The following is a 23,461-nucleotide window of genomic DNA, read 5'->3' as shown; positions in this document are numbered from 1 at the left end:
ATGGCACAGTTCATTCCACAGTGAACAGGGACATTTACAAAGTTAACCACAGGATCAGGTCCAGCCTTCACTCCCGCAGGAACGGTTAGTACAAAGTTTATGCACAGCAACTCGTTGTGTCAGTGTGAAATGAACAGTTATGGACATGTAGAAATTCAAGTTGAAGCTCCATTCAAACCCACAAAAATTCAGTTGGTCAAAATTCAGTTGAGTTGCGTCGTACAGTAAAGAACTTATCTGAAGCAGCAGAAAGGAGCAGCAACTGGCTGTGGTTGAGACGGAAAGATTCTAGCTGGCTGTGTACAGGCCGCCATGCTACGGTTTCGTAGAATTCTCGAAAACTTGAAAGGTCTGTTGGTTTATTTGTATAGGTTGTATAGTATTTACAGTCATTACGTTCCTGTGTATATTGCGTGAATGACGGGTGGTTGGGCAGATATTGTGTTTTGCGGTAGGTGGTATGCCATACGGAACCGTTGCCACTGAAACTGCATATTAACGCACCAGTGGGGATCGACAGCCTTAGTCAAACGGGTTGGCGCGTATGGTTGGGTTGCGGAGAGATTGTGAGATTGTGGTTAGGTCTCAGCAGCAACTGTTGGTTTATTTGTATAGGTTGCATAGTATTTACAGTCATTACGTTCCTGTATATATTGCGTGAATGACGGGTGGTTGGGCAGATATTGTGTTTTGTGGTAGGTGGTATGCCATACGGAACCGTTGCCACTGAAACTGCATATTAACACACCAGTGGGGCTCGACAGCCTTAGTCAAACGGGTTGGCGCGTATGGTTGGGTTGCGGAGAGATTGTGAGATTGTGGTTAGGTCTCAGCAGCAAGAGGGAAGTAGAGGTCAGTAAGCTGGGCTGAGTTGAGTGGGGGACGGAGGGGGTGACTCTGGGACGCCAGAGTCACTGTCGAGCCCTCTTGAGGTGTCGTGGGCTAGTCGACGAAACACTGAGGACGGAAGGTGCCCACTTGAAGACCCTAGAGATGTTCCCTACTCCGCTCAATCCAGAGGGTTGTTATGGGGGGACCGCACTGTGGTTGCAGCCGTTGTGTGTGCTGACGCGCAATACACTGTATTAACACCAGACAGAAAATTCACGTCACCAGATGGAAAGAATGGATGGAGAAGCATAGGTTACTGTAAAGCTACGTCTTAGTTGGTGATTATCTTGGCGAAAGCCGAGTACAAATCAGCATGAAGTTTTAACATCTACTCTCGTGTAATGGAAATCAGTTGGTCTACTTTAGAGAATATGTCAAGCTGTCAATCATGATGTTACATTCCTGATTTTTTTTTTAAAACTAACTAAGACCAAACTTATTTAAAAAACAAACACTTAAACTTAAATCAGCGTGATAAAAACGACCTAAAATGACAGAAAAGGTCTTTGGAAAAGTTTATTTGAAGTGTAATTTGATTGTTCAGTTTCCATTAGACACAGAGAGGGCGGGGTTTATGACCTATATTGGGACCAGCCATCGGGGGCGATCGAGACGCTTTGGTTTCACTTTTCAGCACTTGTGCCGCACGCTTGTTGGCTTTTCTGGAAGTTGTCTTGCTCTTATGAAGGCAGTGGATTTTGAGAATCCATGCTTTGGCGGATGAAGGGCATTGGTGGTGGTTTTCCTTCCTTCCAGGATAATCTCCAGTTGTCCCAGGAGAGACTGGTTTTGCAGCTGATGAAGAGCTGTTTTAGCTTTGCTGGGGTTTGACAGAGAGGACATGATGGATCTTCTCCAGTCCACTGGTTTATGTTCTTGGGTGTGGGAAGAACATCATAATGAATGATGAATGATGATGATGAAGCTCAGTCTGTTCCCTCCCATCTCCCAAAGATCCTTCCAGGTGAGCTTACGTTTCACCAGGTTTTCCCAGTTATTCCACTGTCCCTGTTTGGACTGCGAGACTATGACCTTTGTGCATCTCTCTCTCTCCTCTTGCTTTCGGACCTCAGCTACTACCAGCTTTCTTCTCTGAGCAGATGTTGACTTGTATCATATGGGTCGGCCTGTCCCAAGTCCAAAAACCCCTCTTCCCTGCTGGACCTACAATGTTTCCATGCCTGAGAGCAGATTTTGCTTACTCTACAGCCTCAGTCAATGTCCACTTTCTCCCAGTTGCCAGTCTGGGAGAAGCAGCCTGTATTTTAAAGCTTTACACCTAACACCTTATTGCATTCTTCAATAGACCATACTTTTTTCTGGGTAAATACCAAATTTCTTTCTCAAATCCAATCTGACTGACTCAGTCACTATGGAGTCCATCTGCTCCCCTAACAATGACTTGAACTCACTGTCTGTCCATAAAGGGATGGCTAGCCCACCTTTCTCAGCAGTTGGGATTAGTCTAGCACTTTTCCTAAACATTTTGTGGATTTCTTTGTTACCACACAAACAAACACTAAAACTTCTCTGATCAAACAGAGGGTACACTTGTTGTCATGTTGAGTGATGAATGACTGGAAGCAATAGCAAGTGAACAGTGGTTTAATGATGAATAATAAGCAGTACAGGCAGATGAGAAAAGGTGACACAGGGACTTCGGTGGTCAGGATCCGTGATGAAGTGAAGAGGTGCGGTGACGGTGAGACGGCAGACGAAACCCAGCGACGAAGACGAAGAACAGGAACACAAGGCAAGAACTGGACACCTGAACACCAACACGAACGACATCAAACAACGATCTGACAAGGATGATAGAACAGCGGTAAGTATAAGTAGAGTGGTGAGATTTATTGCAGCTGGTGAAGTGAATGAGGATCAGCTGAAGCGGATCAGGTGATGTCATACACTCACGCCCACTACACACGTGCATTCATACCACAACATAAACACGAGACGAGAAGGAACAGAGAATGCATCTACCGTGACACTTGTTAGCTCCAATTAACTCTTGTTAACCTTCCATATTACCACCTAAACATTTTGTGGATTTCTTTGTTACCACACAAACAAACACTAAAACTTCTCTGATCAAACAGAGGGTATGCTCAAAACTGATCAACTATCGTTAAACTTCCTTCAAATTACTAGCACTTTGCGCTAATCTTTCCTGCCTACAAGAACAGAAGATAAACAATTCTTCTCTGCTGGAAACAGAGGATAAACCCATAACTTCTCTGACAAAACAACGAATAACTAGTTATGTATACTCATCATAATGTATTCAACCTGCCCTGGCAATCATAGGATAAAATAATTATTCTCTGCTGAAAACAGAGGATAGCAATATTAGCAAGTAATGCTTATCTTCCCTGCCTGAACAGAGGATAATCAATATTAACACGTAATGCTAATCTGCCCTGCCTAACAGAGGATAACTTTAATCTCTAACAGAAAACTTTAGCGGATAAACTTAGTTAACCAAACTCTACAGCTGTCTGTTAACTCTTCTCTGATGGCACAGAGGATAACACATTTGTACTGGTCTTCAGCGGTTCTTTGAATAGAGTGAAACTCACCAAATTGTTGGTTGTACGGAAAGATTCCGTCTGGAAACTCGGTCAGAAAAGTTCATTCTTTGTCGAGATCTTTGTTGAGCTTGAAGTTTCAATCTGGATTCAAAAGATTCAGTCTGGAATGCAGTCAGATCTTTGTTGAGTTTGAAGTTTCAGGTGAGTATCTCTATCCGGATCACAGGGCACCAAAACTGTTGTGAACTTTTTCTTCTAAAGTGTTTGAAAACTCAGAAGAAAGACCTGGAGACTCGGGTTTGTATCTTAAGATGGTTTCTTTATTGAGAACACAAGCTGTACATCGCTGTAGTCTTCCAAGCTCGTCTCGAGTCTAACTCAATAGCTAATACAAAGTGTTTATATCTTTTCAAGGGGTAGGGATTTACATTCTGACAATCTGAAACCAAGCATGTAAATGAGGTATGCAAGTTTAGGAACCTGCCCTATACTGAGAGTGTTACCAATTCCAATCCAATCAGCATAACCATTCAAACAGTAAAGCTACCAAAGTTTTAGTAATCTGCTTACAATAGAGAGAAACAGGAATAACTGGCTCGATAGAGAGCAGTATTCTGCAAGATACACAAAACAGGATTTGCCGGACTCAGCAAATATCATCACCATCATAACCTTAAATGCTAAATTCAGTATACGAAACTGTCTCAGTTTATATACTATTGTATTGGAAACTCAATTAAACATTTAATAAATTTGTAACACTACAATAGTATTGTAGCAGATGTTTCACCAGTGATTATTAACCTGCAATAAAATACACAATTTGCAACATATTTAAAAAAAACATATTCAACCACATATTTAACAAACCCAAAAACATTAGTAAAATTCTTCAGATCACTCAATTCAAACGACTGATAGAACATGTGTTGACATTAAATTTGATGGTATTTGAACCTCAGAATAGTGATGAAAAAGATCTCTGTGACTACAACACATACAACAACAAATAGGCTAAAAAAAAAACTGAATCTCAATTTATTTAATGAATTTGAGGATAATTGCTGAAGTTAAAGGTCGCCCACTTTCAGCCAAAGTGGACCAGCTGATGTTTAAACACCTTACAAAAAAAGCACATTTTTAAACATTTTATTCTTTGCAGTGTTTGTACAGTGTGCAGTGATGTATAGTGTGCACAGTTTACATTTAGTGTTTAAGATAGGAATTAAAATCTGAATGTGAAATAATTTTCTATATTTCATTTAAGTTTTTACCTTATTTGTTTATCTGTGGACATGAGCACTGTTATGATACTAAAAAAATTTTTTTTAGTAGTGTTAGTTAGTTTTTCCTCAAAACTGATGAAAACGAAGTAAATTATTAACAACCATCCAACATAAATTGTAAATCGTTCTTAAAATTGCATTTGTTCTTAAAATAATGACCCAAACAGTGGCAGAAAAAAACAGGATGACCTTTATAAGAAAAAGGGTTTCAATATTAGTTATTCTAGAAGGAAGTGTTAGAGCTGGAAAACAACTGAAACTAACACTGCTAAACTGCACGCTCACTGCATGAGTATATAAGATCATGATGCATATGCACACAAGGTATATCTTGACTTTTCATATTTCAATATCTGTTTGATTTAAGACCTTTTTGTCAAACATCAGCATTGATAGGTTCAGTATCACCAGTGTGTTGTAAATTTGTTTCTCTGTTGAGCAGAAGTCAAATGGTTTCATGTGAGCAGGAATGGAAAAACACCTTCAACCACATGCTATTCACACACACACTTTTCACATCTCAGAGAGAGAGACAATAACAAACTGACATCAAACACACACGTCCAGCAGCAGAAATGAGTTCATGCACAAGCTGTTCTCCTACCCAACAGATCAAACATCATTTTTATACTGACATAAATCATTTAGACCACAGCAAGGTGTCCGTTCCTTTAGTTTTATCTATATTTTACACTATAAGAGTAAAAAATGAAAACACTGGATACTTAAAACATAATTTGTTAAAAGTCCTTGCGTTTCAAGGTTAAGTTTAATTTATATAGCGCCTTTACATTGCTCAAGGTTGCTTAGTACATTCCGAATATGCATATAGCTAATGCACACACATAAGGCCATGCAGCCACATTATTGATAATACATATCAAACAGATAGCCTATGTTTTTAGCTGGGTCTTGAAAGTAGCCGAAATATTAATAATATATAATCGCAAATGCATTTGTGAGCCCATGAGCGTGCTGGTCTGTTGGCGCGTTGCTATTTTGAGGCAACTGAAATAGACTAAAATAGATATTTTTTTTGTTATTTAAAGAGCACTTTAGTAATGTGCGCCTATAGGCGGGTCCACAATGTGCATATACGATTTCCCCTTAGATGGCCTGCTTGTGTGTTAACCTCGCCACGTGCAGATCTGTTTTTTCTCTGGAGAAGCGTTCAGTCTTTCCGCTTGCAAATCGCGAATGAGATGAGAGTCTGATTGGTTTAAACCATGCGCTTAGATCGTTAAAATAGGGCCCATAGAGTCTGAGGCCGTTGCACGAGGTTCCTAGTGAAATCACAATCTGGGTCTTGTACTCAGAAAAAGACTGAAGTTTGATCATCCTCTCATTGCGATTGATGCATAATCCACACAAACCTCCTCTTCAACTTTCTGTAAAAAAAAATGAAATGCATAAAACAAGATATAATAATAAATAATAATAAATGTGATATGTTTTTTCGAAGTAACACGACTTATATAAACATCTGATGGTGCTGTTGTGTTTGAGATTTATGTGATAGATCATTATAATATGGAAGCCCATTTCCAACACATAAGAAAAAAATGCTCTGGTAAATTATAGTTAAGACATAAGTCAAAACTGTGACATAGAAAGTCGATATAATGACATTACAAATTCTAAATTATGATATACCAAGTCAAAATTAATATGTCATAGCCTACTGTAATTTTGACAAGTCAAAATTTCGACTTTGTATGTGATATTTTTTACCTTTTGAAGTCATCATTTTGAATTACCAGTCCATATTTTGTTTTCTTATGTGTTGGAAATGGGCTTCTTTATTATAAAGACAAAATCAAACGTGCACACATTGATCTACATCTGATTCTCTGCTGAAATTGTACAAATACTCAAATCTCACTGAATTCTGTGTGCTTCTTTTGTCGAATGTTGTCTCAGCGTAAGTGATCTCTTCTTCACAAGTCTCTGTTTGAACAAGAATAGATGCATTAAAACCTCAGAATTCAATCTTAAAAAGATGGTTCTTCACAATATTGATGTTATTATTAATAGGGCTTTCAAACTTAAAGAAATGGCATTAATAAATTGAATTTACCATTAGGTCTATAACCTTTTCCACACACAAAAAGTTCCGTATTTTTTTTGTTTTTTTTTACAATGTCATACAATTTTTAGCAATTCTCTACACATTCTGTAAATCAAACCAAATGGGATGTTTGACAAAAGTAAAGTATTTTACATTCTTTTCATTTAATCAGCTTTTAGGCTCAACAAGCACAACAAAAGTCCTCATTCATTTAGATTTTAATTTGAGCATGTAAGATTGTTCATAAAATGAGAAAGCTTTTTTAAGTTCTTGAATGCTGTGTTGATGCAGTTTGAGATATGCTGCTATCTATGCAGAATTTGCAGAAGTTAAACTACAAAATGATGAGAATATTTTTTATTAAATAATACAATCAGTTGACTGGTTTATAGCATATTTTCAAAATATGATTTGTTGTATTACTTATTTAAAAGCAGTAATACTTGCCTTCTTTGTCAATTGTTCTACATTTCCTGCAGATCCAGAAGATCCAAAATCCAGCAACAATCATTAGAGATCCAGCAGAGATCAACACTATCAGAGACACTGAGACTGGAGGAACTGAAGGAGAGAGTGTGTCCGGTGCTGTAATGATAAAGAAAGAAGTGAATGCACAGTCTGATCTACAACAGAAGACAGAGATCAGGTCAGTAAATACACACATATATCATCATGCTGTGGTACCTGCACATGTGTGACAGAGTGTGTTGATGTCCAGATGTGTGGTCTGGTTGCTGATGGGATTGTTCAGCACACAGCTGTAGGTGTTTTTATCCTGATATTCCACCTCCAGAGGTAGAGAGAGACTGATGCTGAGATCACACACACTGATGCTGGACAATACACTCATTCCTGCGTACCAGGAGAGAGTCACATCACTCACATTCAACACTGATGAACACACCAGTGAACATGATGATGAAGATGATGATGATGAAGAACATTGTGAAGAGTTACTGATGATGACAGGAACAGGCAGACGAGCTGGAAAACGAGAGAATAAAGAGAAACATGAACATTCAGTCTAGTTTAGGTGTTGTAAATTGTAGTAAATCAGTGTAATATACTTTGTGTTGAGTGTGTGTATAGTGCGTTAACGGTCACTGAATGTGTTTGTCATCTCAAACTATAAAGTTGTTTAACGTATGAATATGTAAATAGAATATGTGCATGTTTACATAAATGACGTCTCACCATAGACAGAAACACTGAATATTTTTGATCTCAGTTTCGCTCCACTTATCAGAAGTTGATAAACTCCAGTATGTTCAATTCTGGTGTTTGTGATGGTCAGAGATCCAGTTTGATCGTCCAGCTTCAGTCTGTCTCTGAATCTCCCATCAGCAACATTATCATATGTGGAGATTTGCTTCTTTTTATTCATTTTAGCTATTAGAAATTTTTCAGCTCCAAATTTCCATAGTATATCATCATCTTCATGTATTTCAGTAACATCAGTGTTTAGAGTAACAGAATCTCCCTCCATCACTGACACTGAATCACCAAACACACCTGATGAACAAACAGATTTTACACAGATTGATACTTCTGATATATGAACTGATATTAATGGAGTTTTAAACATCTGCGATCTAGATCACAATAATTGTATGAAGCTATAAGTCACTCCAGTTTCACCTACATATGTTAACACCTTGACATTCTTAAATATGGGACATTGAGATCAGTCAATTTTTTTTGACTAATGAATTTCTATCGCTTTTGTTGTTGTTCAGGGTTAATTAAAATAATTAAAACCAACAAAAATAGCAATTTCAACATCACCATATGGATAAGGTTTGCTTCTTTTTAAATCAAAGATTAAAGATTCTCGTGGTTTACAAAGCCTGAAATCAGCTGTAGATTTGATCATTTACATGCAAAAATACTTAGAACTGATTGGATCACTTAACTATTGCACCAATAAGAACTAAATTAAATATATATATAGAGAGAGAGAGAGACCGATTGATCAAGCAGACAGAGAAAACATTACAGCAGCGCTTACGGATTGCCTGAGACTGAATTCAAAGTTAGCAGATTTCACAATATTCATGATTCATCGATACATTACAGCAGATGAAAATAATCTCATTTGAAAAGTTTTACTCTGAAATGGAAAAAGAAAATAAGCCATGAAAATGTTTTAATAACTCACCGATCAGATTCCACCAGCATGAGCAGAAAACAAACATGTGAAACATGTTCTATAGTTTTGAGTCTGATCTAATAAAACTTCCTGCTAAACATACAGAAGTGTTGATGTGATGTGAATCCTCCCACGAAACAGTTTGACCCTCCTAGTTTTACAACCCTGCATTTGTGTAATATACTATACAGGTGGTCATATAATTAGAATATCATCAAATAGTTGATTTATTTCAGTAATTCCATTCAAAAAGTGAAATTTGGATATTATATGAATTCATTACACACAGACTGATATATTTCAAATGTTTATTTCATTTAATTATGATGATTAAAACTGACAACTATGAAAATCCCAAATTCAGTATCTCCGAAAATTAGAATATTACTTAAGACCAATACAAAAAAAGGATTTTTAGAAATTTTGGCCAACTGAAAAGTATGAACATGAAAAGTATGAGCATGTGCAGCACTCAATACTTAGTTGGGGCTCCTTTTGCCTGAATTACTGCAGCAATGCGGCGTGGCATGGAGTCGGGCGGTACTTCCGCTGGCGTCGGCGATATTGACAGTGACCTTTCAACGTGATGACGTAGTTCCCTGCGTGTTGCAGATCAGCTCAATCCGAACAATTGTAATAAAAAAGTTTTTAGTTTTTTTTTGTAAAATGACCTATCGCCCCTCCTCCTCAGCTGCGATTGTGCACAGCCCGTTGAAGCACTTCAAAGACCTTTGAAACTGCATTGATTTGGACTTCAAAACGCAGGTTGTCATCGAAGTCCATTATTCGAAGAAAAATCCAGAAATGTTTTCCTCAAAAAACTTTATTTCTCTTCCACTGAGGACATGGATATCTTGGATGGCATTGGGGTGAGTAAATTATTAGGAAATTTTCATTTTGAGGTGCCTAAAGTGTATACCGAAATGTTATATATTAATACCTTTTGAAAAGGTTTCGCCCCAATGACAGCTTCTGTGCATTTTTGTATTTTTTTTTTCTGACAGTGTAGTTGCCTGACCTTTGTTAAATGGATAAAAGTAAAAGATTATTGTGTGATTTGTGGATGAACTACATTTCATGGTACAACCCAATTCCCAGAAAAGTTGGGACATTTCTACTTCACGTTTATTTGACAAAGAGTCGATAAAGTACAAATAAATTTGTACAAAGAAAAGAAGTCAGTGTTTTCACTGACCAACTTATGTGTATTTTGTAAACATAAACAAATTTGGATTTTGATGGCTGCACACTTAAAAACAAAGTTAGGACAGATTCAAAATGAAAGAAAAAAGATTATAGAGCATAATAATAATACCGGTAATTTGTTACATTTATATAGCGCTTTTCTGGGTACTCAAAGTGTTTTACATGGAAGGGGGGAATCTCCTCAACCACCACCAATGTGCAGCATCCGCCTGATGATGCGACGGCAGCAATACTGCGCCAGAACGCCCACCCAACACACACACACACACACACACACACACCAGCTTACTGGTGGAGAGGAGACTTGATTAGGAGGCCATGATGGACAGAGGCCAGGATGACAGGGTTACATCCCTACTCTATTTCGAAGGACATCCTGTGATTTTTAATGACCATAGAGAGTCAGGACCTCGGTTTAACGTCTCATCCGAAGGACGGTGCTCTTTGACACTATACTGGGGTGTTAGGACCCACACAGACCACAGGGTGAGCGCCCCCTGCTGGCCTCACTAACACCTCTTCCAGCAGCAACATTCAAAAGTAAAACTGTTTTGAAACAGCCCACAATAAGTAGGTGAACTGGTAATGGATGAGGGTATCATATTTGGGTATAAAAAGAAGCATCCGCCAACGATGGGTCATGGCTCTCCACTTTGTGCCAAATATCATGAGAGAATTCTCAAACAATTCAAAAATCACATTTCTCAATGCAGGATTACAAAGTGTTCAGGTGTTTTACCATCTTCCATACACAATACTGTGAAAAGATTCAGGGAATCCAGAGTAATCTCAGTTTGTGTAGTGCAAGGCAGGAGACCTCTGTTTAATGTGCGTGACCTTTGACCCCTGATCTGCTAATGAGCAAGAAATGACACGTGAATCTCTGTTACTCAAGGAAAGGTGATGTGACGCAGTGACATGGGTGTGTCGAGTGTGTTGCACCCATCAAAATCAAAATTTGTTCATATTTACAAAATAAATATTAAGTTGGTCAACAAAAGTACTGGAAATCTTTTCTTTGTATTTTTGTCAGTTAAATAAAGGTTGATGAATCAGAAAAAGAAAAAATTATTTATTTTTGCTTGTGTTTTATCATTTGCTTATGTTTTATAACGTGTGCGCGAGCGCGGCGCTACAACAGCTGGCTGAACAAATATCTGAAACGGAACAAAGGTACCCAGACTCTCTTTTAATCATTCTTGGGGATTTTAACAAAGCAAATCTTTCCCGTGAACTACCAAAATACAGACAGCACGTTACATGTCCCACCAGAGACAGTAATATACTGGACCACTGTTACACCACAATAAGAAATGCATATCACTCCGTCCCACGGGCAGCTTTGGGGCTCTCTGATCACTGTTTGGTTCATCTCATACCGACCTACAGGCAGAAACTGAAATCAGCTAAACCTGGAATAAGGACTGTGAAAAGATGGACTAATGAAGCAGAGCAGAATCTACAGGCCTGCTTTGATTGCACTGATTGGACTGTTTTTGAAGCTGCTACCAATGATCTGGATGAGCTCACAGATACTGTAACATCATATATAAGTTTCTGTGAGGATTCATGCATTCCTACCAGGACATTCTTATCATTCACTAATGATAAACCATGGTTTACTGGGAAACTCAAACACCTTTGTCATGCCAAAGAGGATGCTTACAGAAGTGGGGATAAAATCTTGTATAACCAGGCCAGAAACAGATTGACAAAGGAGATCAGAGTTGCTAAAAGGAACTACTCTGATAAACTGAAAAACCAGTTTTCATCCAACGACCCATCATCAGTCTGGAATGGCCTGAGGAACATTACCAACTACAAGTCACCATCCCCTCGATCTGTGGACAATCAACACCTGGCTGACGATTTAAATTCATTTTACTGCCGGTTTGAAAAGCCCTCATTCACACCACACACCCGGTCTGATCTGCACTTCACACATTCAGCATCACCTCCTGTTCTCCAATTATCACTCCCCCCTCCTGCCATCCAACCTGAGCTTAAGGTCTGTGTGGAGGACGTGAGCCGAGTCTTCAAAAAACAGAAGACTAGGAAAGCCTCAGGCCCAGACGGCATCTCATCTGCTTGTTTAAAAGCCTGCGCTGACCAACTGGCCCCGGTCTTCACGCAGATCTTCAACAGATCATTGGAGCAGTGTGAAGTTCCCTGCTGCTTCAAACGCTCCACTATCATTCCTGTCCCCAAAAAACCCCAAATCACTGGACTTAATGACTACAGACCTGTCGCTCTCACGTCTGTGGTCATGAAGTCGTTTGAAAGACTGGTGCTGGCCCACCTGAAGGACATCACTGGACCCCTGCTGGATCCCTTTCAGTTTGCTTACAGAGCAAACAGGTCTGTGGATGATGCAGTCAACATGGGACTGCATTATATCCTGCAACATCTCGACAGACCAGGGACTTATGCAAGGATCCTCTTTGTGGACTTCAGTTCGGCCTTCAATACCATCATGCCTGGTCTTCTCACAGCCAAACTGACCCAGCTCTCCATACCATCCTCGATCTGTCAGTGGATCACCAGCTTCCTGACGGACCGGCAGCAGCGAGTGAGACTGGAGAAACACACATCCAAGACACTCACAATCAGCACTGGTGCTCCCCAAGGGTGCGTTCTCTCCCCACTGCTCTTCTCCCTGTACACTAATGACTGCACTTCTAAAGACCCCACTGTCAAGCTCCTGAAATTTGCAGACGACACCACTGTCATCGGTCTCATCCGAAACGGTGACGAGTCTGCTTACAGACTGGAGGTTGAACAGCTGGCTGCCTGGTGCAGTTATAACAACCTTGAGCTGAACACGCTCAAAACAGTGGAGATGATCGTGGACTTCAGGAGGAACAGCTCAGCACTCCTCCCACTCACCATCATGAACAGCACTGTGGAAGCAGTGGAGTCATTCAGGTTCCTGGGCACTATCATCTCTCAGGACCTGAAGTGGGACAATCACATTGACTCCACTGTGAAAAAGGCCCAGCAGAGACTGTAGGCTACTTCCTTCGCCAGCTGAGGAAGTTCAACCTGCCACAGGATCTGCTGATTCAGTTCTACTCAGCCGTCATTGAGTCTGTCTTGTGCACATCCATCACTGTCTGGTTTGGTTCAGCTACCAAATCAGACATCAGGAGACTACAACGGACAGTCCGGACTGCGGAGAGGATTATTGGTGCCCCCCTGCCAAACCTCCAGGACCTGTACTCTTCCAGAGTGAGGAAGAGAGCAGGTAAAATCATCACAGACTCCACTCACCCTGGACACCACCTGTTTGAACTGTTACCGTCAAGACGGAGACTCAGATCACTGGCCACAAGAACATCTCGGGACAGGAACAGTTTCTTCCCACAGGCCATTTCCCTCCTGAACAGTTAACACTCCTCCCAAGGCATATGCCTGTAAGTGCAATACTCCCACTGTTTAGTGCAATATCCTACAACTCAGGTGATACTTATATGTAGATTTATTTATTTATAATATTCAAAACACTGTAAATAGGTTCATAATCTGTAAATCTGTAAATCTGAAAATGTCTATTCTGACTAAACCCAACTGTGATAGTTTTATTCTCATATATTTATATTTTTATTTTTTATTCTTATAATTTGTAGTATTATGTTTCATGTTGTATTTGTATATGTCCACTGGAAGCCTCAGTACCAAAACAAATTCCTTGTGTGTGCAAGCACACTTGGCAATAAAGCTCTTTCTGATTTCTGATTCTGATTCTGATTTATCATTTAATCAAATATCATCATATTTTAAGAAATCATTATTATCATGTTGATGTGTTTCTCATTACTATCATTTTGACGTGTTTACCATTATTATCATTTGAAATATTTTTATTTTATTAATCTTTATGCCTCAAATAGCTGATTGACTTTGGGTGAACTTTTGTATTCGCTGTTTAGATGTCGTCAAATGACTAATTTTCCGATAGACAGACCGCAAATGCTCTTATATCCCACGAAAGTGGTAAACGAGTGTTAGCTGAACACCTTGCAGTGTACGGGCCAACACCTCAGAGTGTGAAAACATGAAAACTAGATATGTGTGTGTCTTTAGTGCCTGCTCAATATTAGAGGACAGAGGAACTGAAAAGTCATTTCAACTGTTCATTTTACACTTTTTTTTATTAAACTTTTAATCCTGTTTATGGATGAATTAATTTTACCATTCATTTATTATTTAATTGTCTGCTGTTAAGAAATACAATTTGACTAAAATCATCAGACTTGATCTCTGACTTGAGAATTAACAAATCACAGATTCTTGACTTTACTTGCAACTTTTCTGGAAATGCCATAAAGCCTATCTAGTGATTTTAAAATTATGTAATTATTTTTCACAATTTTTAGTGAATGGAAAAACCCAAAGCACATAAAATTTGAACTTTCCAGTTTATACTGAAGTTCATCTTCTGAGTCAGACTGAAACTGTTGCGGTCGGTTTTCTACAGAAATGTGGTTTTGTCTGTTGGGTGGACATCTTGCAGGTGAGAATGAGCTTTCAGTGCATGAGTGTTTAGTTTGTAGGGGATGCATTTCTTCCTGTCGTGATATTATCAGATTTTTTAAAACTCTTTAATCTACTGGAGAAAAAACAAACAAGATGAGTTTGACACAGAGTTTGAAACAGAAACATAAGTATCATATTTAACTGTTCAAAAGTTTAGAATGTGTTTCTTTTTCTTTTCCTTTCTTTAAAATTTCCACAGCTTGGTTGGAAGGAGAGAGTTGAAGCGTGGATCTATTTTCAAAGTGGTATATAATAAATTGGGTAGAAAAAACTAAACAAAAAATATGTGACACGGGTGCTCAGAAACACTACAAGACTATAATAGCTAAATTTACACACAGAACATACAAGACACCAGTGAGTGAAATGGGTAATAAAGGCACAGATAAACAGGAAGAAAACACAGGAAGAGAGAGAGTTTTCAAAATAAAAGTCCTTGAGAAACTTCAAAATAATAGTCCTAAACGCAACAGAACACGCAAAAACAGCTGGAGCCCGATAAATTGTTGTTATTGTGGTTTATTGAAAATATGCAGAGAATACGATCTGATTGTATGGGGGTGTGAATCAGGATGTGGTTTATATGACATTCATTAAATTGCACAAGATCATCCATTAGATGAATTTAAGTTTGTCTGATAAGTGAATGTGTGAGTCAATAATGTTATTTTTAAGTTACATTATGATTCCAGACATATTTCTTACCCACAATCTTAATGTAGAAAAAAAACTATTTTACAGTTTTAGGTGCTTCAGTTTTTTGCCATTAGTGAGTATCATTCAAAGCATTTTCCTTTGAGGATTTTAAAATACAGTTACATATTTAGTTAAATCGATCCAAAAAATGAAAACGTGAGCTCTGACTCAGTATTAAAACATAACTGAGATCATCTCTATTAGAGTTCTCAATGGGCCGGGTTGGCCCGACAAACCCGACGGGACCCGCGGGTTCGGGTCGAAAATATATGCAAATGACTCGGGTCGGGTTGGACCTCGGGCTTAATCTTTTCCGCTCAGTGAAAAAAAAAAACATTTATTAATCATCGCTGCTGTTCACCGTAAAGAAAGTCTGGCTGCTGCGTGCAACATGCATCGCGGGGGCAGACCTACGCCGCTGCGTGCACGCCTTTAGCCTGGAGAAGAAGATGGAGTTTGTGAAAAGTAAACTTGCTAGTGGTGTCCAGTGGTGCTGGATTCTGATGGAAATTCTACAGGTTATGTGCAATGCTCAAAATGCAAGGTGCTGATGAAATATGACAGCAAAAAAACAGGGTCGTCCAGAAGATTTTTATTTGAGGCATATTTAGTAGCCTATATAGCCTATATTTAAAGTTTGTTTCAGTTGTTTGTATTGTTTGTAGGCTATTGTTAAAAGACGTGAACATTAAAGGTTGATTTGAATTCCCGTCTGCTGGTCATGATAATACGTGTATGAGAAAAAAAAAAAAAAGAAAAAGAAAATCGGCATCGGGCCGTGGACCGGGTTCGGGCAGATAATTCATGTTGATGTGTCGGGTTACATCGGGTCCGGGCTTTAAAAGCCACGGGCCGGGTCAGGTCGGGTTGTAATTTTCAGGCCCGTTGAGAACTCTAATCTCTATCACACTCACATCAAGTGACACAATTTTATGTCACATGTTAATATTTTTACCTTAAAATATGGTTTCCAAAATCGTTTTAGTGGTTCATCAAGTCGTGACATGGTGAAATGCACTTGTGCCACAGCTTTGCGGTCCTTTATCTGATATATCCATGCTATGTAAGATTGCCAGATCGGGTCGTGTTTCTGTAGTTCTAATGAGACATAAGAAAACTACTAATTTGACTTGCTTTACGGCAAGCGTTACAATTGCTACAATTGCTCATTTATGATGTCGCAATACATCATACTTTCATAAAATCATGCATCATACTCTACCTTGTCTGTGGCCATTGTTGATTTCAAAGCCGGTGCTGGATAAACAGAGAGCGTGCGACAGTAGGCTGCGGTATAGGCTAAATTATTTACGACAGCGGTAATGGACAATTCCGCTTTTAACCTGTAGGGCGACCGCAGAGGAAATGTTCCTTGGTGTTGCTTTAAAATAACTTCTTGCATTGTGCTGTAATGCTGTTTTAGCTGCTGTTGTTCAAAACCCACCAGATGGTGCCACTAAATATCGAAAATGAAAGTGATGACAGTAAATATGGGTCAAAGACAGTCAGCCTGTAATAATTGTATCTATTTATCATTACAGCTTCAGGTCTGTCATCTGGTCCTAGCAGGAATGTGTTGCTGTTCTTCTGGGATGATTATAATTACCACTGCAGCAGCTCTATAAAAATATGTAGGCTGTTATTATTATGAACAGGCATCGGAAGGCATCGCAGTGATCCATTAGGTGTCTTATTTAGTTTATTAGTGATGGGAGAAAAAAAGCTTTTCTAAGCATTGAATCAATTGAACCATTGCTTCGAAATAATGATCCACTGTTTGGAATTGCTCGAATCTCCACACGCTGGTGACCCCTGCTGGTCAGAACTGTGTAAATGCAGCAAAAACTCAGACCAAACTCAAACATGCATAAAACACCTTTTACAAACTCATTGTAAACGTTTTATTGAATGTCTAATCTATTAAAGGCAAATAAAAATTAATATAGTAGCATTAAATAAAGTGTCTTTATAATAGGCCTATGTGTTATTTTATTAAATTGTAGGACTTGTTTTATTTGTTTTATGAAGAGATTGGTTAATCAGACCAATGAGACTTTTAACTACAATTTCTTTTTATTATACATATGTGTAATTAAATGTCTAGAAATGTATAAATGTTAAAATCACGTGGACAACCCTAGCGGCAAACTTTGCATTCCATTCAATTTTCTATTGATCTAAACAGGAGCAGAACAAGTGATTCAGAACAGTGAAGTGTGAGATCAAAATATAATCAAGTTTATAATAATAATTATAAACTTAATGATATGACGCAGCACAGTTGACGGAAGGTAGCCTATTTTCAGGCGCTGCGTCATATCATTGCGCCTGCTGCACTCATGGTACGGCAGTAAAGTTTCTTGATTATTACGCAGGAATGAGAGTATAGTTCCTAGCCATATCAGCCTAGAAAATCGCAACTTTACATTTTCCGTCGGTCTTAGTGCACGATGTAACTACAGAAGAGTCAAGTTTTAAATAGGAAAAATATCGAAACACTTTGGTCATTTTTTTTTAGAAATGCTAATGGTCTTGTCCACTTCAATTATGTATGCTAAGCTATGCTAAAAGTGGTACAGCCGGAACCGGAGATCGGCTGAATGGATTCAAAAACGGTAAAACTCAACAGTTTAACTCTGGGGGAGTTGTAAAATGAGCCTATTTCCCAAAAAAGTGGAGTATCCCTTTAAGCTAAAAATAGAACATTTAGTTTCTGAATGCTGTGCTTTTTGAGCAACATTAAATTAAACTAATACACAGCAACACAATTTCAGACATAATTTAGTGCTTATGAGAGTGAAGATGCAAAAAAAAAAACAAAAAAAACATTAGATGTAATAAAAAAGCACCACTAAATTAAACAAATACACAGCAACACAATTTCAAACATAACAATAGTGCTTATGAAAGTGCATGTGCAAAAAAAAAAAAAAAAAAAAAACAATAGATGAAAAAAAAAAAGTGCAGGCAAAACAGAGACAGAAGAAAAACCTCCTGGCAGAGATGTTGTATTTGATCACCTTTTTGGGGTGATATTTTCATACACGACCTCCTTTGATTTCTGCAAGGAAAAATAGACAGTCAATCGAGAGCAACACTTTAAATAGGCCTACTTAAAAAAATAAAAAAAATAAAAAAAAAATATAGATATAAAGTTTCTGTAAAAATATTTCTTTGACGGCATAATTTTTAAGATTTGAACATTTTAATTGATTGTAGCCTAGGTGACCTAACCTTTGGGAACTGCCTATCATTTGCATAAGTTTGATCTCTTGTTGCATTGCCAACGGTCACTGTCTCCCCGACTACGACAAACACAAAAGTCTACCATTACCCGGGATGGAGATAAACTTTCTTCCGGGAAACACAAAAGGTGGTGGAAGGCAGAATGTTAGAGACTGACAGTTACGCCTGTTTCATACTCCATTTTCTGTACGCTACTCATGTTAAAGGGGTGGTTGATTATGATTTCACTTTTCTAACTTTAGTTAGTGTGTAATGTTGCTGGTTTATCATAAACAATATCTGCAAAGTTACGACGCTCAAAGTAAAAAAAAAAAAGGGAGATGTTTTCTTTTAAAGGGAGTACAATCTTACGCTACCGAACTATCGAGGAGACCTACTGTAAGGCCTACAGCTTCAAATGTCACGGGCGTCAGCCCAGGCAGTGCTTCGGGTCTAAGGGAGCATACTCAACCATCCCAAGTGGGAGGGAGTAACTAATCTGTCTCTACCCGAGGCTGGGTGGCTAAGTGGGATATACAAGCTATTTGTAGTACTCTAAAGTACTCTAAATAAAGACTCTAACAAGGGGAGTGCTATCAGCATGACCCTGAGGAATGTATCAGGGTCGAGGCCTATTGTCTTGTATTTTTTACAAGACAGATTTTACATTCTCTACTAAACCCAAGGGTAGGCTAACACTAAGTGGGTAGGCCCACAATAAGCGGCCAACAACATCCAACCTTATGACTTGAATTATTTTACCTTTTTCAATTTTAAGGCCTAGCTGGATAAACTAGCTACAATACTCAGCTCTAAAGGGTGGAGGCCTGAGTATACTGCTTCTTACTTCTAGAGAGACTTGACAACGCACATGAGATATCTGCATGGGAGGCTTTTTGAAGATAGCCTGCTACCTATGCTGCTATCTACCCTGTAACCATACTAGCATTTTTACGGCTAGTGCAAAAGGCGGGCCTTGGCTAGAAGACTCTTGTAGTAAGAGGAGGCCAGTACTAGGAACAACTAGATTTACAGGAATATATTATCCTGATGGGCTCTAGCTCTAAGGAAACTACATTCAGATACTAAGATGCTCGAGGCGAGAATGCTTTGCAAACTGCCTCCAATTTCCTAGTTACTAAGTGAGGGCCGACACACGAATATAAAGTGACTGAAATTCAGAGCTATCATCTCAACGACTCTCCAAAGTGAGGGGAGAACTGCTGCTGTTGTATAAGGTGGCTATCAAGGTGGCCCGAAGAGGGGCAATGCTTGACTTTGTAGTTCTATCTGGAGCTTGACAGAGCGGTGGCCTCAGTAGAATAGCTCCCGAAAGGGAGGAAGCCATCTAACACAAAAAATGTCTATTAGGTGCTCGGATGAATGGTGGCCTCACTAGAGAATTTTCCATACAGCCAACCTGTTCACAGATTGGCACTACCCGTTATATAAGCCTGATGACCTAACATAAGAAGAGGCCTATGGGTAGGGTATTCATAGCCGACCTATATATAGGAACTTCAGAGCCCTAATTTCACCATCCTATGAAAACCATATTTAACACCCCCTTAATACTTCCTAACAGGGTGGCCTATTATTCAACCTTACTAAAAAGTCACGTAAAGGGAGAAGTCTACAGAGCTCAACCTGCTGCCCATAGAGCGATGACCTAAACGACATTCACAAAATGGAGGCCTATCACCATAAGAGAACGAAACAGCGCACTTACTACCAAACCTGACGCCAGACCTACAGAAGGGTTCCAAATTGAAGGAATAACTCATAATAGGTCCAGCCTCAGGCTGATTTAAGAAGCGCTTGGGGTGAGAGATTTAAATGCTTCAAATCTGTCAGGAGATCAGCCTGGTATACTTGCAACACCGTCATTGTGTGCAAGGCATCACCAGCCAGACCCGCCACCGTGTATGGCCTGCCATTTAAGCGTACTGTCATATTTTAGTGGCTTAAGAGGCAGGCCCGGAGCATTTAGTGTCGATGCTTCTCCAGCCGTGAGATAGTTTGCGAACATCTCAGATTTCAAATAAAAATTGTGAATAAATGTTTGTGGCACAGCCGCGGATCGGTTGCGCAGTGCAAACGCAGCATTTGTGAAAGCACAATAGCACGTGCTTCTCCTGCAACAACACAAGCACTGCAAACAGAGTTTAAAGTTCACTTTCATTGTATGGAATAAAAATATGCAATGAAAGTGAATCGTGACTAAGGCTGGCAAAAAGAAACTCATAACAGTACGGTGAGTAAAATAATACTTTTTTATCATAGAATATAATAATATTATATTGTTATTGAGAAAAATTAATTTACAGTATAGGTCTGCAAAATGGAAATACTGTATGTTAGTATTTACACTGCAATGCAAACAGCATAGTGTAAATAGCATAAAAACATGCTTCTAGTCGTCTCCTCCTGAAGGTAATAATTAACACGGTTGACCATCCACATCTGTTCACTTACCGTGATGCATATGGAATACAAAAATGTTAACAGATTAACTGACTGTAACAACTTCTTGCAACACAGAATGATCTTACCTTTGTCTTTGTCCTTCGTCTTGTTGGTTTACACAATGCAGAATCATTCATGTCTTTCTCCTGGGTCTGAACTGCATTAACAATAACATAATGCACGCATGTTAAAACAACAAAGTTTTCAATCTAATATTGAAATTGGTGCCTTATAAAAGATAAATATTTTAACATATGCATTAATTGCTTTATCTCCTGACCTTTTTTTTTATGTTTCCTGCAGATGCAGCATATCACGACTGAAACTACAATCAACAGAGATCCAGCAGCCGCAGCAGAGATCAACACTATCAGAGACACTGAGGCTGGAGGAGGAGAAGGAGACTGTGTTTAATGTCTAAAGAGAGAGATTAATGTGAGTGAATACATCAGTCTGATCTACAACAGAAGACAGAGATCAGGTCAGTAAATACACACATATATCATCATGCTGTGGTACCTGCACATGTGTGACAGAGTGTGTTGATGTCCAGATGTGTGGTCTGGTTGCTGATGGGATTGTTCAGCACACAGCTGTAGGTGTTTTTATCCTGATATTCCACCTCCAGAGGTAGAGAGAGACTGATGCTGAGATCACACACACTGATGCTGGACAATACACTCATTCCTGCGTACCAGGAGAGAGTCGCATCACTCACACTCAACACTGATGAACACACCAATGAACAATTTGATGATGATGATGATGATGATGAAGAACATTGTGAAGAGTTACTGATGATGACAGGAACCGGCAGACGAGCTGGAAAACATGAGAGAATAAAGAGGAGTATTGATAAATCTACACAACAATCTTATTTCCAGCTCAATGTTTTGATAGAGTTTTTAGTGCACTGGGATTCAAATGTTGGATTGCCATGGTTCCATCCAGACCGTGGGACATAATTGCGCCATTTCACAATTTCTACAGTTTAAAACGAGCAGCGCATCAAAACAACGCAGCAGTTCCCTTTCAAAAACTTCTCTCTATGCTCTGCTGATTGTAGTGCTATGGGAACACTTTGTGTGTGACCGGCTATGAAGAGTGTGAGCAAAACACACCAATGAAATCGGCCTTGATCTTGAACCTCAGAGTTTATAAATAGATGTGCAACAGGTGCGCCTTTCAGGTTTCTTTGTCTTCAGAGACTGTTCCGTGTGTGTGTGTGTGTGTGTGTGTGTGTGTGTGTGGTTTGGGGGGGGGGGGGGGGGGGGGGGTTACACTCATTCTGTCACTATCTTGACAGGAGTTAGTTTCCAGCTTGCAGTGTGCAGAAATTTCTTTGCATCTACAGCATGAAGAGAAAAATGAGCGTCACTCAAGGTAAATGGTGTCTGTCGTGTTCACGGATCGTGTCGTGTTCACGGCTCATGCCTGAATACGACACACACCAGGTTTGATTAGTTTATTTGGGGGAAGAGCATGCTGTCCTTGCGTTTGAGCATGGTGAGTTTGAGCATTGTGAAACATTCACAGTTAAAGGGCTTCACGCTTGATTTGCTAATTTTCAAGTGCTAGCACCCACAATGAGATTGTCGGGCTTGCGTGTCATTCTGGGCGGGAGGCGAGGTCTGTCCCTATCGCTCGCTCTCTCTCCAGATCGTGATGCCCATTTGCCGGACTCCAAAGCATGCCCTGGCACCTCATCGGCTCAAAGGGAGGACACTGGAGAAATCTGTTGTTTCTCTTGTAACAAAGTGAAAAAGGAATTACTTGAGGTGGTGACTCATGCAGTGTCCAGACTACAATTAGGTTGTGTTTGGTTAGATTTAAAAGAAACCTGGTGCGATTGCTCTGTTAGTGCTGTTCATTTGAATAAGTGTGAATGCTGCCATCTGAATCCTGGTGCCACCAAACAAGCGGACCAAGACCATAGAAAAGATGGGTCTCGATCAGCTTACAAACAAACCCTGGTTCGGTTCACCTGAAATATCAACGCAACATGGACCAAAGACATGTAAACAAACCAAAAACAGGAAGATGAGACCCCAAAAGGGCAGAATGCTCAAGAATACCTGTTTTTTCCTGTCATAGTCGCCATGTTTCCCATCACAGTTCGGCACAGGCATCAGAACCGCGTCTCCTCGCAGCAGATCTTCGTTTGTGTGTGACGGAGGGATTTTGACTCCTTTACACATTTTATAAGCTCTTCACGAGTTCTCAGCTGTTCAGAATACCATCATGCTATGCACAAACAAAGAGTACATTTATCCCAGCACACAGCATAGTTTTTGATGTCTGGTAAGTTCCGTCTTAAAATAGACAGTACGTAATAAAAGCCGACCAATCAGGTTGTGAACGAATCCCTTTGCCTTTAGGTTCTGTATCTTATGTTTCGGTGATTCTG

At 39.4% G+C, this 23,461-nt stretch overlaps 1 protein-coding gene and 2 long non-coding RNA genes across 3 annotated transcripts; all 3 read right to left on the bottom strand.

Moving 5' to 3' along the window:
• Positions 1-3,720: 3,720 nt before the first annotated feature.
• Positions 3,721-6,657, bottom strand: LOC143735391 (uncharacterized). Its single transcript, XR_013203157.1, has 2 exons — positions 6,591-6,657; positions 3,721-6,096 (listed from the first exon to the last, which is right to left on the bottom strand). It is a non-coding gene; the product is annotated as an uncharacterized LOC143735391 (long non-coding RNA).
• Positions 6,658-7,446: 789 nt separating this feature from the next.
• Positions 7,447-8,980, bottom strand: LOC143736370 (SLAM family member 5-like). The gene is made up of 3 exons (XM_077227110.1): positions 8,935-8,980; positions 7,971-8,288; positions 7,447-7,760 (listed from the first exon to the last, which is right to left on the bottom strand). The coding sequence occupies exons 1-3, from the start codon at positions 8,978-8,980 to the stop codon at positions 7,447-7,449; spliced, it is 678 nt and encodes a 225-aa protein (XP_077083225.1).
• Positions 8,981-18,048: 9,068 nt separating this feature from the next.
• On the bottom strand, positions 18,049-21,465 carry LOC143735384 (uncharacterized). The gene is made up of 3 exons (XR_013203149.1): positions 21,335-21,465; positions 21,141-21,211; positions 18,049-18,424 (listed from the first exon to the last, which is right to left on the bottom strand). It is a non-coding gene; the product is annotated as an uncharacterized LOC143735384 (long non-coding RNA).
• Positions 21,466-23,461: the final 1,996 nt, after the last annotated feature.

This window comes from Siphateles boraxobius, unplaced genomic scaffold, assembly GCF_051911475.1.
Source record: "Siphateles boraxobius isolate OS27281-9 unplaced genomic scaffold, OSU_SipBor_1 13, whole genome shotgun sequence".
In the NCBI taxonomy this organism is placed as follows: domain Eukaryota; kingdom Metazoa; phylum Chordata; class Actinopteri; order Cypriniformes; family Leuciscidae; genus Siphateles; species Siphateles boraxobius.
Note: the sequence above shows the minus strand (reverse complement) of the source record. Positions and strands in the feature narration are given on the sequence as shown.

Coding starts and splice junctions, on each gene's coding strand:
- LOC143736370 (XM_077227110.1), bottom strand. CDS start 8,980: ATGTTTCACATGTTTGTTTTCTGCTCATGCTGGTGGAATCTGATCG. Junction 8,289..8,934: donor ATGCTGGTGGAATCTGATCG/GTGAGTTATTAA, acceptor TTTGTTCATCAG/GTGTGTTTGGTGATTCAGTG. Junction 7,761..7,970: donor ATTCAGTGTTTCTGTCTATG/GTGAGACGTCAT, acceptor CTCGTTTTCCAG/CTCGTCTGCCTGTTCCTGTC.